This window comes from Drosophila ananassae, chromosome XL (genome assembly GCF_017639315.1).
Source record: "Drosophila ananassae strain 14024-0371.13 chromosome XL, ASM1763931v2, whole genome shotgun sequence".
In the NCBI taxonomy this organism is placed as follows: Eukaryota; Metazoa; Arthropoda; class Insecta; order Diptera; family Drosophilidae; genus Drosophila; species Drosophila ananassae.
In genome coordinates, this window is record NC_057931.1 from 7,573,260 (window position 1) to 7,587,112 (window position 13,853).

Below are 13,853 nucleotides of genomic sequence, written 5' to 3' on the forward strand. Positions count from 1 at the left end.
TGCGGTAAATGCTGTACGGTAAATGCTGTGCGGTATATGCTGTACGATCTATGCTATACGATCTATATACTGTGCGGTAAATGCTGTACGGTAAATGCTGTGCGGTAAATGCTGTACGGTAAATGCTGTACGATCTATGCTTTACGATCTATGCTATACCATCTATGTACTGTGCGGTAAATGCTGTGCGGTAAATGCTGTGCGGTAAATGCTGTGCGGTAAATGCTGTACGGTAAATGCTGTATGGTAAATGCTGTACGGTATTTGCTATACGATCTATGCTATACGATCTATGCTATACCATCTATGTACTGTGCGGTAAATGCTGTGCGGTAAATGCTGTACGGTAAATGCTGTACGGTAAATGCTGTACGGTATTTGCTATACGATCTATGCTATACGATCTATGCTATACCATCTATGTACTGTGCGGTAAATGCTGTACGGTAAATGCTGTGCGGTATATGCTGTACGATCTATGCTATACGATCTATATACTGTACGGTAAATGCTGTGCGGTAAATGCTGTACGGTAAATGCTGTACGATCAATGCTATACGATCTATGCTATACGATCTATGCTATACCATCTATGCTATACGATCTATATACTGTACGGTAAATGCTGTGCGGTAAATGCTGTGCGGTAAATGCTGTGCGGTAAATGCTGTACGATCTATGCTATACGATCTATGCTATACCATCTATGTACTGTACGGTAAATGCTGTGCGGTAAATGCTGTGCGGTAAATGCTGTGCGGTAAATGCTGTACGGTAAATGCTGTACGATCTATGCTATACGATCTATGCTATACCATCTATGCTATACGATCTATGCTATACGATCTATGCTATACCATCTATGTACTGTGCGGTAAATGCTGTACGGTAAATGCTGTACGATCTATGCTATACGATCTATGCTATACGATCTATGTACTGTGCGGTAAATGCTGTACGGTAAATGCTGTGCGGTAAATGCTGTGCGGTATATGCTGTACGATCTATGCTATACGATCTATGCTATACCATCTATGCTATACGATCTATGCTATACGATCTATGCTATACCATCTATGTACTGTGCGGTAAATGCTGTACGGTAAATGCTGTGCGGTAAATGCTGTGCGGTATATGCTGTACGATCTATGCTGTACGATCTATGCCATACGATCAATGCTATACGATCAATGCTATACGATCTATGCTATACGATCTATGCTGCACGGCCTATGCTGTACGTCCTATGCCATGCGGCATATGCCCTTGGAAAAGTGCGATCAGCGCTTTTCTCGCAGTTTTTGACGAATATCTTCACTATTTCGAATCCGATTCAAAAACGGCGTACCATTTATGAATCAGGGAACTAATCCTTGTCGATCTGCAATTTAAATTTTAAACTCGTTTTCAAAAAAGAAAATTTACTTTTACATTTTACATGGCAATAAAAATGCATGTATGTAAAAAGTATCAGCTGTTGTTTGGCGTTGCCAACTACCTAAAACAATATTTTAAATTAATAAAACCCCTCGTGTGAATAAGGACGAGCACTTAGAGTAATAAATTAGTTCTTGTAGAGTTTTTACTCGAGAATTGTATCCTGCATCCTCGTCCAGACCCTATACCTGGACTTCTGACCACCCACAGTCAGCTGTCAAACGGTTAGTTGGCAACGCGGCGCTCCGCCACAGTGTGACTGTCAAAGCAAAGCGATAAAAAAAAGTTGTCTCCGCATTAAGAGCTCACAGGAATATTTTCCAGCATTTCGGTAGGTATTCCCCGCTAATACATATTTGTTATTAACCAGAGGTTGTCTGAGACATGGCCGGATTCGAGGAGAAGCCAAGTGGCACGGTAGTTCGCCTGGGCAATTCGATAATCAGAAAATGCTGGCAGCCAGCAGCTTACTTATGTAATTGTTGGGACCGAGGATTGCACCTGAATGTTGTGGTTTTTCGTTGCAGAAAATATGATAAGGGCACCGATAGTCAAGGCGCTGGGCGCTCTGGGCTCGCCCACACACCAGATGGCCAGCCGGGCGGTGCGCACCAGCGCCATACTGGCCCAGACGCCGGCGAAGGCGCCCGAGAAGATCGAGGTCTTTGTGGACGACATTCCCGTGCAGGTGGCCCCCGGCACCACCGTGCTCCAGGTAAGAACTTACTGTCCATGCGAATCATGCAATTATATTATTAAAATCGCATTTCTTCGCTCCACAGGCTGCTGCCCAGATCGGCGTGGAGATTCCCAGATTCTGCTACCACGAGCGGTTGGCGGTGGCCGGCAACTGTCGCATGTGCCTGGTGGAGGTGGAGAAGAGTCCCAAGCCGGTGGCCGCGTGCGCCATGCCAGTGATGAAGGGGTGGCGCATCAAGACCAACTCCGATCTTACCCGCAAGGCACGCGAGGGCGTCATGGAGTTCCTGCTGATGAACCATCCGCTCGACTGTCCCATTTGTGATCAGGGCGGCGAGTGCGACCTGCAGGACCAGGCCATGGCTTTCGGTTCCGATCGATCCCGCTTCACGGACATTAACTACACTGGCAAGCGGTAAGGCCATCCCTAAACTCCTCTCTCCATAAACACCTAACTATCTAATCTGGTGCAGCGCCGTGGAGGACAAGGACATTGGACCCCTGGTGAAGACCATCATGACACGTTGCATCCACTGCACACGTTGCGTGCGTTTCGCCTCCGAGATTGCCGGTGTGGATGATCTGGGCACCACTGGCCGTGGCAACGACATGCAAATCGGAACCTACGTGGAGAAGCTCTTCCTCACCGAGCTTTCCGGCAACGTGATCGATCTATGCCCCGTGGGAGCTCTCACCAACAAACCATACAGCTTCGTGGCCCGTCCCTGGGAGATCCGCAAGGTGAGCAGTATCGACGTCCTCGACGCCGTCGGCAGCAATATCGTGGTCAGCACCCGCACCAACGAAGTTCTGCGCATTCTGCCCCGCGAGAACGAGGATGTCAACGAGGAGTGGTTGGCCGACAAGTCGCGCTTCGCTTGCGATGGTCTGAAACGCCAGCGCCTGGTAGCTCCGATGGTGCGAATGCCGAATGGCGAACTCCAGGCTGTGGAGTGGGAAGGTGCCCTGATTGCCGTGGCCAAGGCTGTGAAGAAGGCCGGCGGACAAGTGGCTGGCATCTCTGGTCAGCTGGCCGATGTGGAGGCTCAAGTGGCGCTCAAGGATCTGATCAACAAGCTGGGCAGCGAGGCCGTGGCCACCGAGCAGGGCTTCATCGAAGGCGGCACCGATTCGCGTGCCAATTACCTGCTGAACAGCACCATTGCCGGTCTGGAGGAGGCCGATGCCGTGCTTCTGGTCGGTACCAATCCCCGCTATGAGGCTCCTCTAGTCAACACCCGTCTGCGCAAGGCTTATGTCCACAACGAGCTCCAGATTGCCTCGATCGGACCCAACATCGACCTGTCGTATGAGCATCAGAACCTTGGCGCCGATGCCGCTTTGGTCAAGGATGTCTGCTCTGGCTCGCACGCCTTCTCCAAGGTCCTGGAAGGTGCCAAGAAACCGGCCATCATCATTGGTGCTGAGCTGCTGGAGCGTCCCGATGGTGCCGCCATCCATGCTACCGTCGCCGAGTACTGCAAGAAACTAAAGAAGGGCGTAAGTTCTCCTTAAACGAAATGATTATCCTTGATGGTAATACCTTTACCGCTCCTTGCAGGACTGGAACGCATTCAACGTGCTGCAGACCAACGCCGCCCAGGTTGGCGCCCTCGATGTGGGCTACAAGGCTGGCGTTAAGGCCGCCCTGAAGTCGCAGCCCAAGGTGCTCTTCCTGCTTAACGCTGACGCCGGCAAGGTGACTCGTGATCAGCTTCCCAAGGACTGCTTTGTGGTGTACATTGGATCGCACGGTGACAACGGAGCTTCCATCGCCGACGCCGTTCTGCCCGGAGCCGCCTACACGGAGAAACAGGCCATCTATGTCAACACTGAGGGCAGGCCACAACAGACACTGGCTGGTGTCTCTCCACCAGGAATGGCCCGTGAGGACTGGAAGATCCTGCGCGCCCTGTCCGAGGTTGTGGGTACGCCCCTGGGCTACGACAATCTGGATGAGCTGCGTACACGGCTTGAGGATGTGGCGCCGCACCTTCGTCGCTTGGGACAGTTGGAGAAGGCCAGCGATGCCGGCGGTGCCAGCGCTCCCGTAAGTACTCCACTGGATATCCTCTGATGGCGATTTGAACAATTTTTTTCATTCCTATTGCAGAGCAAGTCCATCGGCGGCGGCCCCATCGATGTGAAGCTAAAGGAGCTGAAGGACTACTTCATGACCGACGCCATTTCACGCGCCTCGCCCACCATGGCCAAGTGCATATCGGCGGTCAACAAACAGCAGAGGGAGACCGAGGCCAAGCTGTGCGCGGCCTTTTAAACTACTAACTAATTAATGTTTTTTTTTAAACTCTGCTCTTCGATCTATGCCCCCCTCCACTTACTCGCGAACGGACAACAGACAGACAGCTGGCGGCACTTGAGCAGGATGAGCGGTTGCAGGAGCTGGACGAGGACCAGGAGCGGGCGCGGGCGCAGGACCAGCGTCTGCACCATCTTCTGGCGCCCAGTTAAACGTAAAATGAAAATGGCTTTGGAGTTGTTCGAAACAAAAGAAGTTATTCGCTACGAAAAATAGGAAAACAAAATAAAAATGTAATAGTAAAATATAGAGGCATTATCCAGTATTTCTTTCTCGCTCGATTTCATGAGGATGCACTGTCCACAATTTTCGGAGCATGCGCTTGCCCCATAGTGGATTTTTAAATTTAATTTAAAAAATATAAAATAATTCCTGAGAAGTTATTAAAACACGCTTTAAATGAACTCTTTTTGCCAGGAGAACATAATCCAGCAGCAGGCGGAAGCTGTTCGTTGTATTTCGTTCAAGCTGAGACATTCTTGGGGCCCGAAAAATGCCCAAAATCCACCTACTCGGCTTCTGAAAGACTGGGAGCCCAGAAATTTAAGGGAGAAGGTTGCCGAAAAAAGGTTTTCAGAAATCGTAGTGTGACCTGGCATTGAATTTAAGCTTAAATAATACCAACAGCGCCAAATATTCAAATATTGCGGGCAATTAGTATTTTAACAGGTCACAGTAGATTTTAAAATCAATCGGAAAGTGCTATCGGACAAAATACCATGAAAACTTTGAAACTTATCGAAATTTAAAACAACTTTTGTTGGCGAAAAATTATATTTTCCTACCATACATTTAGGGGATTTCATGCTTAATTTCATTGGGTTAAACAAATTCAATTTAAAAATTTGGGTGTTCATATCGGCGGCGCAGCAGTCGAGGGATGGGTGGGAGATCCTCGCCGGATGGAGTCCACGAAGTGATCTCTGGTCATGTCCGTTGCCTCCCAGCGCCTCCCATCCGGCATAACTATTGTTTTGGGGGGGGGGTGTGGGTGTTGGGTTAATTGCGGAAACTAAAACGGAACTGTTGAACGCTCTTCTCTTCTCAACAACCATTCATCGAGAGGCGGCGGCGGAGCAAATAGAGCGGCGGCGTCCCAGGCGGCTGGCTGAGCTACAGATCCCTCCTACCGCTTAGCTGCAGCAGGTGGCGGGCGTGGGGTCCAGACCCGAGCGCTTGGTGATGTTCAGCCGGGTGAACTCCTCGGCGGTAGTCGGGTGAATGCCCACAGTGTTGATCAGCGTGTTGATGGTCAGGCCGGACTTCAAGGCGGCGGCGAATCCCTGGATCACCTCGCCAGCCACTGGTCCGATGTAGTGCAGGCCGTAGACGCGCTGGTCGCCATGTCGCTCGGCCACAGCCTTCAGGTAGCAATAACGCACGCTCTTCTGGGGGATGAAGAACTCCGTGGGCTTGTAGTAGCCGTGGAAGACCTCCACCTCATCGGCGCCGTACTGCTTAACAGCATCCTCCTCGGAGAGGCCCACGCAAGCGTATTCCAGGGGCGTGAACACGGTGGTGGCCACATCAGCGTAGTCCATGCGCTGGGTAGCTCCACCGTACAGGCGACGGGCCAGCAGACGACCGGCCAGAATGGCCACGGGCGTAAGCTCCGGCTTGCCGTAGATGATGTCGCCCACGGCATAGATGTTAGCCACGTTGGTGGCCTCCTGGGAGTCGACGGGGATCTTGTCCTTCTGTGTGTTGACGCCGGCATTGGGCAGGTTCAGATCATCGACCAGACCCTTGCGACCGATGGCCCACAGAACGGTGTCGAAGGTGTCCTCGGCCTCCTCGCCGGTCTCCACATTCTTGAACTTGACCAGCAGCTTGCCGTCCTCCTGCTTCTCCACCGACAAAGGCACAGTTTTGCGTAGGAATGGAATGCCGCGCTCCTCCATTGAAGAGGCCACCAGTTCGGCCATCTGCTGGTCGAAGCCGCGCAGCACAATCGAGCGGACCATGACGGTGGGCTCGTAGCCGAGACCCTTCAGGAAACCAGCGCATTCCAGGCCGATGTCTGCAAAGGATTAGAGTTAGAAATATTTCAATAAAATGTGATGTTTCTGACTTACATCCAGCACCGACGACAAGGGTCTTGCCGGGTTCGTGGTCCAAACTGAAGATATCATCGCTGGTGATACCGTACTCAACGGCGCCAGGGATGTCCGGGTAGCGGGGTCGTCCTCCAACGGCAATAACAAAGGTCTGGGCGGTGATGGTGCGCTCGCCGCTCTTCAGCTTGGCCAGCAGCGTGTGCGAGTCGACGAAGGAGCCCAGTCCGTTGATGTACTCCACTTTCTTGTCGCGCAAATCGACGCGAGTCACCCAGTTAACAGACTTGATGTGATTCTGCACGGACTGCACCAGCTTGCCCCAGTCGGGCTTGATCTTGTCGTCCACGTTCCAGCCGTAGGAGGCCGCCTCGTGAACAGCCTCGCCGAGGAGCGAGGCCTGGTGCATCAGCTTCTTGGGGATGCAGCCGACATTGACGCAGGTGCCGCCGACGCCCCATTTGGTGCCCAGAGTGGGTGTGGGCTTCACGTAATCCAGACAGGCGACACGAGCTCCGTTGAGGACCGCCTCCTTGGCGCAGGCCAGACCAGCTGAGCCGCCGCCAATCACAATCAGATCATAGTCATAAGAACCTGAAAGAAAACAAGCAGTTATTGAGTCAGTCTTGTTGAAAAACTACTTCTAAAAGAGTATCCCCATCCTGCCTGGGTCGGGTGACTGCTGGCGGAGTCGGATGTCCAAGTAGGCGGAGCGGTAGATGCTCCTGCGGTGCGGCGGTTCACCGTCCGGCACCTGGGAAGCGGGCACAAACTCGAACAGATGCATCGGTCGGTAAGAGTCGCGAAAGGGAACTGAACGGAAGCCCTACTGCACTAGGCTGGTAATCCCTGAAATCTGCAATCCTTGTGAGATGCCAGGCAGCGATAGTCGTGCCACATGCCACAATCTAACTGGAGCAATCATCTGTGACACGACCTCCTGGCCACGCCTCCGTGTCCGCCCACGTCAAGTGGTTTGATTTTGCCTTTGCCTTCGCTTTGGACTTCCTTTATAATTTTCACCTTCGCCATGGTTACCGCCCCGACAGCAGTTGGCACAACAGAACGCATTCCGCCTATCGCTGGGGATCTGCGACTCCCCTTTGGTGTTGGCTTCGCCCCCTCTCCAAACTGGTCCCTAGGGGTGAACTCGCTGATGAACAATTTCTCATTATCGTCACGGTGCAATTAGTTGCAGAATTCCGTGATGACGACACACCAATGATGATGCCATTATAATCGGAGAGAAGTGTTTATGTTTGACGAGCGTCCGGGCCAGAGATAAGTGGGAAATGAGAAGGTAATGGAGGTGTTATGGGAGAGATTGCATGTTGTTCTGGCGAAATTACAAGTGCCAGAAGGGTTGTCAGTCTCTCGAACATTCTGCAGGGGTGTCAAGAGATTCTTACGAAATACAGATACAATGGATAGGTGAGGCGGAAGAAGTACTATCTCAGGTGAAAGTCAAGGGAAAATCTTCAATAAATCATGCCAGAAGAGCTCAGAACAGCCAGGTCATCATTAATCGGGGGGTTTTTGTTTATAAGATTGGGAATATGATAGGGGATTCAGACGAGGAACAGCAGACTCTGATTACTTAATGGTATTGGAAACCATTGCAGTTGGAGCTCTGGCTCCTTGATGACCAATCCACTTCAAGAGCAGTTTTTATCTCCAGTGGCTTGGAGTCAAGTCTTCTGCGAAACTTCCAGAACTAATAGTTTGCCCTTCACTGTAGCCCCCCCAATTGGAGGGATGGTAGGAGGGGTAAGGGGGACTGTGTGAAAGCTATCGGCCGATGACGATTGTCGATGACGTTGCAAATATGCGAAAACAAATGCCGGCAAAGCCCAAATCCAAAGGCCGACGATACGTGCCGCAGAGTAGGAAACTCGATAAGAGTCCCAAGGCCCGGGGGCATGGGAGGGTGGAGTGACCCTAACGGTGGTTATTACTTATTGCATAATGGCGGTAACAGAAAACACACAAAAATAGCAACAAAAACAGTACTTGAAACCAGAAACCGTAAACCGACAGCCGATCGCGTTGCCAACCAGGCTGGTGGTGGGGGGCTCCCAGCCACCATGGATATCGATAAACACGACCTAGAGGGGAGCTATCCCCAAACTTACCTCCCTTGGTCCTCTGCTTGCGAACTGGCTGATCGTACATGGCCTGGCGGTCGCAGTGGGGATGCTGGAAGCCCGGCACATTGGCCGCCCCACCAGCCCCGCCCTGGCCACCGCTGCCCGAGCTGTCCCGCGATCCCCGAGGCTGATTGCTCATTTCTCTCCTTTGTGTTTGTGAACTGGCACCGAAATTCGAGCTTGATGCGGCTGTGTGTTGGAGTTTTAGAATGCCAGACGACGACGTAAATATCGTCGAGCACTGTCGCACGACAGTTATTGAGAATCTCGAGTTCCACAGGTGGAGCGACATTATTCGAAGGCGTCTCTCGCACCAGTACCAATTACCAATTACCAAAAACCAATTAGGCGAAAGTTGCAGAACTTGGTGGGAGAACAAAACAAGTCCCTCCGCTGATTTCTACCGGAATGGATGGCTGGCATGCTGCGAAGGTGGTGGGCAGCGGGAATCGCCGATAAACGACTACGTAACAGAAGCAGCGAATCGGCGAATCAGCGCCAGACGCGATGCGAATGCGCATCCAAAGCAAATCGGGCGATTGAATATTTTTCCTTATTTATTTGCATGCATTTTCCGGCACGAAGCATTCCAGGCCGGAACAGGCAAAGTTTGGTTGTTTTCGGGGGCAGGCATTCAAAACATTTTCCAGGTTCCGCACGTTTGGCAATACGCCGCCACCCTGGGTATCGATAACTCGCCGGTGGCTGGCAACACTGGCAACCGGCTGCCCGTCCGTCAAATTAGTTTTTTTTTTTTCTTTTTTTTAGTACTCCCCCCAGTGTTTTTGTTGCGTTTTGTTACGCCAATAAACGCCGAGAATAGATAAGCGGACGAATTTCTAATAACCCGCTGGTGAAATCCGTACAGCGAGGAACCACAGTCACCTTAGGCCAGCCAGCCGCCGCGTACGTTTATTGCACCCCCTAACATACACCTCATTAGTTGGCCTTAATCTCGAGTGCCGGAGACCCGGGGCGAAGATTAGATTCGTGGAGATCTCGACGCACTACCATTCGACATGAACTCCATTCTAATAACGGGCTGTAATCGTGGCCTGGGCTTGGGTCTGGTGAAGACCCTTGTTGGACTGCCGCAGCCACCGCAGCATCTCTTCACGACCTGCCGGAACCGGGAGCAGGCCCAAGTAAGTGTTGTCGGTTTTGTATCCAAGTGACCCCTAAAGCGGTCAAGAGACTCGCCCATGACTCACGCCCCGAGAAACTACGCGAACAAATCTAACCAATCCATCCGGTGCTATTAAGACCCATTCGGACCCATCACAATCCGCTCTTTCGAAACCCTGGCACTCACCTGGTACGGGCGCCATTATTTGTGTTGGTATTTTATCGAGGTGTTGCAGGCTGAGCGACAGGATCAGTACTAGGTAGTAAATAATGCAGCAAGACGGTGGCAAGCTCGACTCGAAGAGAAACAGTAACTGTGATGGTAATCACTGATGCCGCGCGACAGCTATCGAAACGGCGAAACGCAGATGGGGAAATAGGGCGCTAACGTTTGTGCATTAGCTTTTGTAGCTTTTTTGCAGCTTTGCTTGGGATTGGTGTGACCAGGCGTGGAAAATGTGAGCCAATTACCAGGGCTGCAGGCTTTCTCTATTTTATTGCCAGATTCGCCATTAATTCAAATTTTAGAAACTCCTGGAAACTATTATTTCAATTTCTTGGAAATATTTGGAAGTCCCTTAAATTCTTAGAAATTCTCTTAGCTTGGTTATCTCCCTTTGTCTTGGCCATCATTCTTACCGGTTCAAAACCGATAGGACAAAATGAACTCTACATGGATGTTTTGGAGAATTGATTATTTTAATTTAAATGTTCCAGATTATTCCAAAACTGGCCTTCCTTCTTTTTGTTTAATAATCTCCTTTAATTTATATCCTAAACGGTACAAGGGACAGGAAATCGATAAGTTCCTCCGATAGTCCTGCTGGTTTCCCGGCTAATAACAGTTTTATTTAAATTTGAATTTGTATTATTCCCAGGAGCTGGAAGAACTGGCCAAGAAGCACTCCAATATCCATATCCTGGAGATTGGTAAGTATAGCCAAGTTAAAGCAAATAGTTTATTAAATATCTTTAATTCCCCCTCAAGATCTGAGGAACTTTGATGCCTATGATAAGCTCGTTTCTGACATTGATTGCGTGACGAAGGATAAGGGTCTGAATGTACTCTTTAACAACGCTGGCGTGGCGCCCAAGTCCACGCGGATTACCGCCACCCGATCCCAGGATCTGCTGGACACTCTGCAAACCAACACCGTGGTGCCCATCATGCTGGCCAAGGCCTGTCTGCCGCTGCTGAAGAAGGCTGCCAAGGTGAACGAGTCCCAGCCGATGGGAGTGAACCGTGCCGCCATCGTCAACATGACCTCTATCCTGGGATCCATCCAGGCGAATACGGATGGTGGAATGTATGCGTATCGCACGTCCAAGTCGGCTCTAAATGCGGCCACCAAGTCCCTCAGCATCGATCTGTTTCCCCAACGCATCATGTGCGTCAGCCTGCACCCTGGATGGGTGCGCACGGACATGGGCGGAAGTAATGCACCACTGGATGTGGACACCAGTACCGGCCGGATTGTGCAAACGCTCTGCGAGCTGGGAGAGCCACAGAACGGCACCTTCATCAACTACGATGGCTCCCCACTGCCCTGGTGATTTATGACTAAACCCCCAGCACCTTTTGCATTTTATGTTCTTGTTAATCGTTGTTGAATAAAGTTGGTGCTGCACCACTAGAGTGCCTTGAATAGAACGAAATTTATGGTAAATAATAAGGCGTCACGCAGCCTCTTTCGTTTCGTTTGTATTTTTTTTTGTGGTGTGATTCTTAAGTGTTTTACATAGAAAAATATGGATTTTCTTTCCCGCCCAGAACACAATGATTTGATTTGGGGTGTCTAACCTACGCACTATCAACTACGCTCTGATCTTGGCTTGGTGTTATTTTGTTCGCGGCGGAACTATAGCTACTGGCACCTTGGACGGATTGCCAATCAGCTCAGAAGCCAATGGCGGCGGTCGGTTCGCATTCCCCGCTGGCGATCCTACTCCTCCAATTCCGCTAAATCCACTAGCATCGATTATCCCGGCACCGGCGCCTTCCCCGAAGCTTCCGTGATTTTGGACTGGAAGTTGCCGTTGCGGTGGCACCATGGCCACGGGTCGTGCCAAGCCCTGATCCAGACCTGGTGCTTGGAAATTCGGTTGTGGTTGATGAAACTGCTGTCCGCTCAGCGGATAGGCCACGCGTTTCCGTAGATCGAGGCGTGGGCGACGGCCGCCATCGCCTCCGCTGGCCATGGCTCCTCCGCTAATTGGTGGCGGATCGTTCCAGCCTGGTGTCAGAGAGCCTGTGGAACGGTGGATGCAAATGAACCTGTAGAAAAGTGACTTGGCAGAAAAAAAACAGCATACCTGGAAAAGCTCCGGATGGGGCAATATTCTGCCCTGTTGGCGGAGGCGGTAGAAGCGGCGAATCGACCGGCTGCTGTTGGCCGGTAGGCAGGCCTGTCGGCGGTGTCGAAGACATGGTGTCGGCTGCTGGCGGTGGTCCCGCTGCACCAGCAAATCCTGCTCCTGGAGTCCAGTAGCTCATCGGAAATTTCTCACAGTTGCTTTCCTTTCGACGACGTGCGGCAGTGTGACCAATCCCCGAACTGAGAGAAATGGCTTAGAAATCATGGCCTGTTATCGATAAAATTCAGGGCTTACAGATAGAAAATACGTTTCTTTTTGAATTTAAATTCAAAATTGTTTTGTACAATTGTGGTAAAAATGGTTCAAATAAGATAATTCGAAGAGCGTTGGGCCTTATTTTTTAAAATATGGTGCTTTTATGTTTTATTAGCATGAATTTTTTAAAATAACAGCTTTAAACCGTAGATTTTTTATTAATTGAACTGATTTTCAGGGTTTTAAGGACATTTTTTTTTAAATCAGTACATCATTGAAAAAAGTCAAAGCCTGCATATATTAGGTTATGCATTTGTAGAAAAATGTATTATCAAATCAATTTAAGAATCAGTTTTGTGGTTTCTGCCATTTAGTTTTATAGTTTTAAAGTTTTAATTTCAAAAAGTGCACATGAACTTTAGTTTTATGGTTTTAAAGTTTAACTATAATTTCTATAACTTTTTAGTCAATTGATACCAATTAGTGCTAATTCGTTATTCATACCTTGGATTAGTTGGACTTTTTCCAGCAACAGCAGCAGGGACAGAGTTATTTGTAAAACAATAATAATTGCATTAAGTCGCGCTTGCAGGGCTTCGCGAATGAGTAGCTGAGGGGATGATTGGATGAGTGGGACAAGTGGACAAGTGGACGAGTGGGAGACTCGACGATCTGGTGGTCAGTTGATTGGTTGCTTCTATGGCCTCTTACAATAGCCGCTGTCACACGCACAAGAGTCTTAAGTCTAATCTTGTGCAGTGGCCAGCAGCTGCAATAAGCACCGTTAACGCTCGTTGAATCACTGGGATTATTTCTGATATCCTTGCTCAGGATATAGGAAAGGATATATGCATGTAATGTGATGTGGGGTGGCAGGAAGCAAGTGGCTAGTGAGTGTCAGGTGGCAGGGAGGTCGGTAGCTAGTTTGGCGAGGTCACTAACTGGCTGCTGAATAAATGATGATGATGCCCCAACATATGGTCGAAATTCCAGGCTGAGGGGGTGGGCTTAACAGCACGTTTTTGAATATTATATGACAGGGATTAAATGGGTCGAGTTTGGCTGCCGGGCTGTCTGGTTATTGATTTTCAATTGGAAACCATCGAAAATTTTTTCTCCATCGGCAGTCTTTCAAATTGCCCAAAAAATTGTTCATATTTTCTATTATCCTTCGCACTTGATTATAATCACTGGACAAAAAAAAACTCCATGATCCTGTTATTGACACTTGAAAAAAAATCTTCCTTATTTTTGTAAATTTTGTATGATTTTTTGTTAAATATTTTATTTGAATATTTTGGCTTTTTTTTTTGAAGGCATGATGAGCTCCTTGGAGGAGTCCTGCCACTGATGATTGTTGTCGCTTAATTAACGGTATTTAACTGAGACATTGTTCTGGCCGCCGTTCACCTTTTATAGTGGCACGATGCCCAGGTGGAAATACAGGTGGTGGCAGAAGCGCCAGCGTCAGCGTCGCCGTCGACTGCGGCAGCGGCAGCG

The 13,853-nt window shown here is 49.7% G+C and overlaps 4 protein-coding genes across 5 annotated transcripts; 2 read left to right on the forward strand and 2 right to left on the reverse strand.

The window, feature by feature from the left end:
* The first annotated feature begins 1,639 nt into the window (after positions 1-1,639).
* Positions 1,640-4,705, forward strand: LOC6502276 (NADH-ubiquinone oxidoreductase 75 kDa subunit, mitochondrial). Its single transcript, XM_001966111.4, has 6 exons — positions 1,640-1,768; positions 1,965-2,152; positions 2,220-2,551; positions 2,610-3,636; positions 3,698-4,186; positions 4,250-4,705. The coding sequence occupies exons 2-6, from the start codon at positions 1,970-1,972 to the stop codon at positions 4,412-4,414; spliced, it is 2,196 nt and encodes a 731-aa protein (XP_001966147.1). The 5' UTR covers positions 1,640-1,768; positions 1,965-1,969; the 3' UTR covers positions 4,415-4,705.
* A 506-nt stretch (positions 4,706-5,211) lies between these two features.
* Positions 5,212-10,185, reverse strand: LOC6502133 (thioredoxin reductase 1, mitochondrial). Of its 2 annotated transcripts, none has more exons than XM_014904459.3 (3): positions 9,970-10,185; positions 6,532-7,104; positions 5,212-6,476 (listed from the first exon to the last, which is right to left on the reverse strand). In XM_014904459.3, exons 1-3 carry the CDS (start codon positions 9,983-9,985, stop codon positions 5,590-5,592), a joined length of 1,476 nt encoding a protein of 491 aa, XP_014759945.1. In that variant the 5' UTR covers positions 9,986-10,185; the 3' UTR covers positions 5,212-5,589. The 2 variants fall into 2 exon arrangements, with proteins under 2 accessions (XP_014759945.1, XP_001966148.2); XM_001966112.4 differs by lacking the exon at positions 9,970-10,185 and adding an exon at positions 8,643-9,078.
* Positions 9,229-11,438, forward strand: LOC6502277 (C-factor). Its single transcript, XM_001966113.4, has 3 exons — positions 9,229-9,802; positions 10,661-10,712; positions 10,771-11,438. The coding sequence occupies exons 1-3, from the start codon at positions 9,677-9,679 to the stop codon at positions 11,334-11,336; spliced, it is 744 nt and encodes a 247-aa protein (XP_001966149.1). The 5' UTR covers positions 9,229-9,676; the 3' UTR covers positions 11,337-11,438.
* Positions 11,439-11,468: 30 nt separating this feature from the next.
* On the reverse strand, positions 11,469-13,021 carry LOC6502132 (splicing factor 3B subunit 4). Its single transcript, XM_001966114.4, has 3 exons — positions 12,858-13,021; positions 12,096-12,350; positions 11,469-12,031 (listed from the first exon to the last, which is right to left on the reverse strand). Exons 2-3 carry the CDS (start codon positions 12,274-12,276, stop codon positions 11,622-11,624), a joined length of 591 nt encoding a protein of 196 aa, XP_001966150.2. The 5' UTR covers positions 12,277-12,350; positions 12,858-13,021; the 3' UTR covers positions 11,469-11,621.
* Between the last annotated feature and the right edge of the window lie 832 nt (positions 13,022-13,853).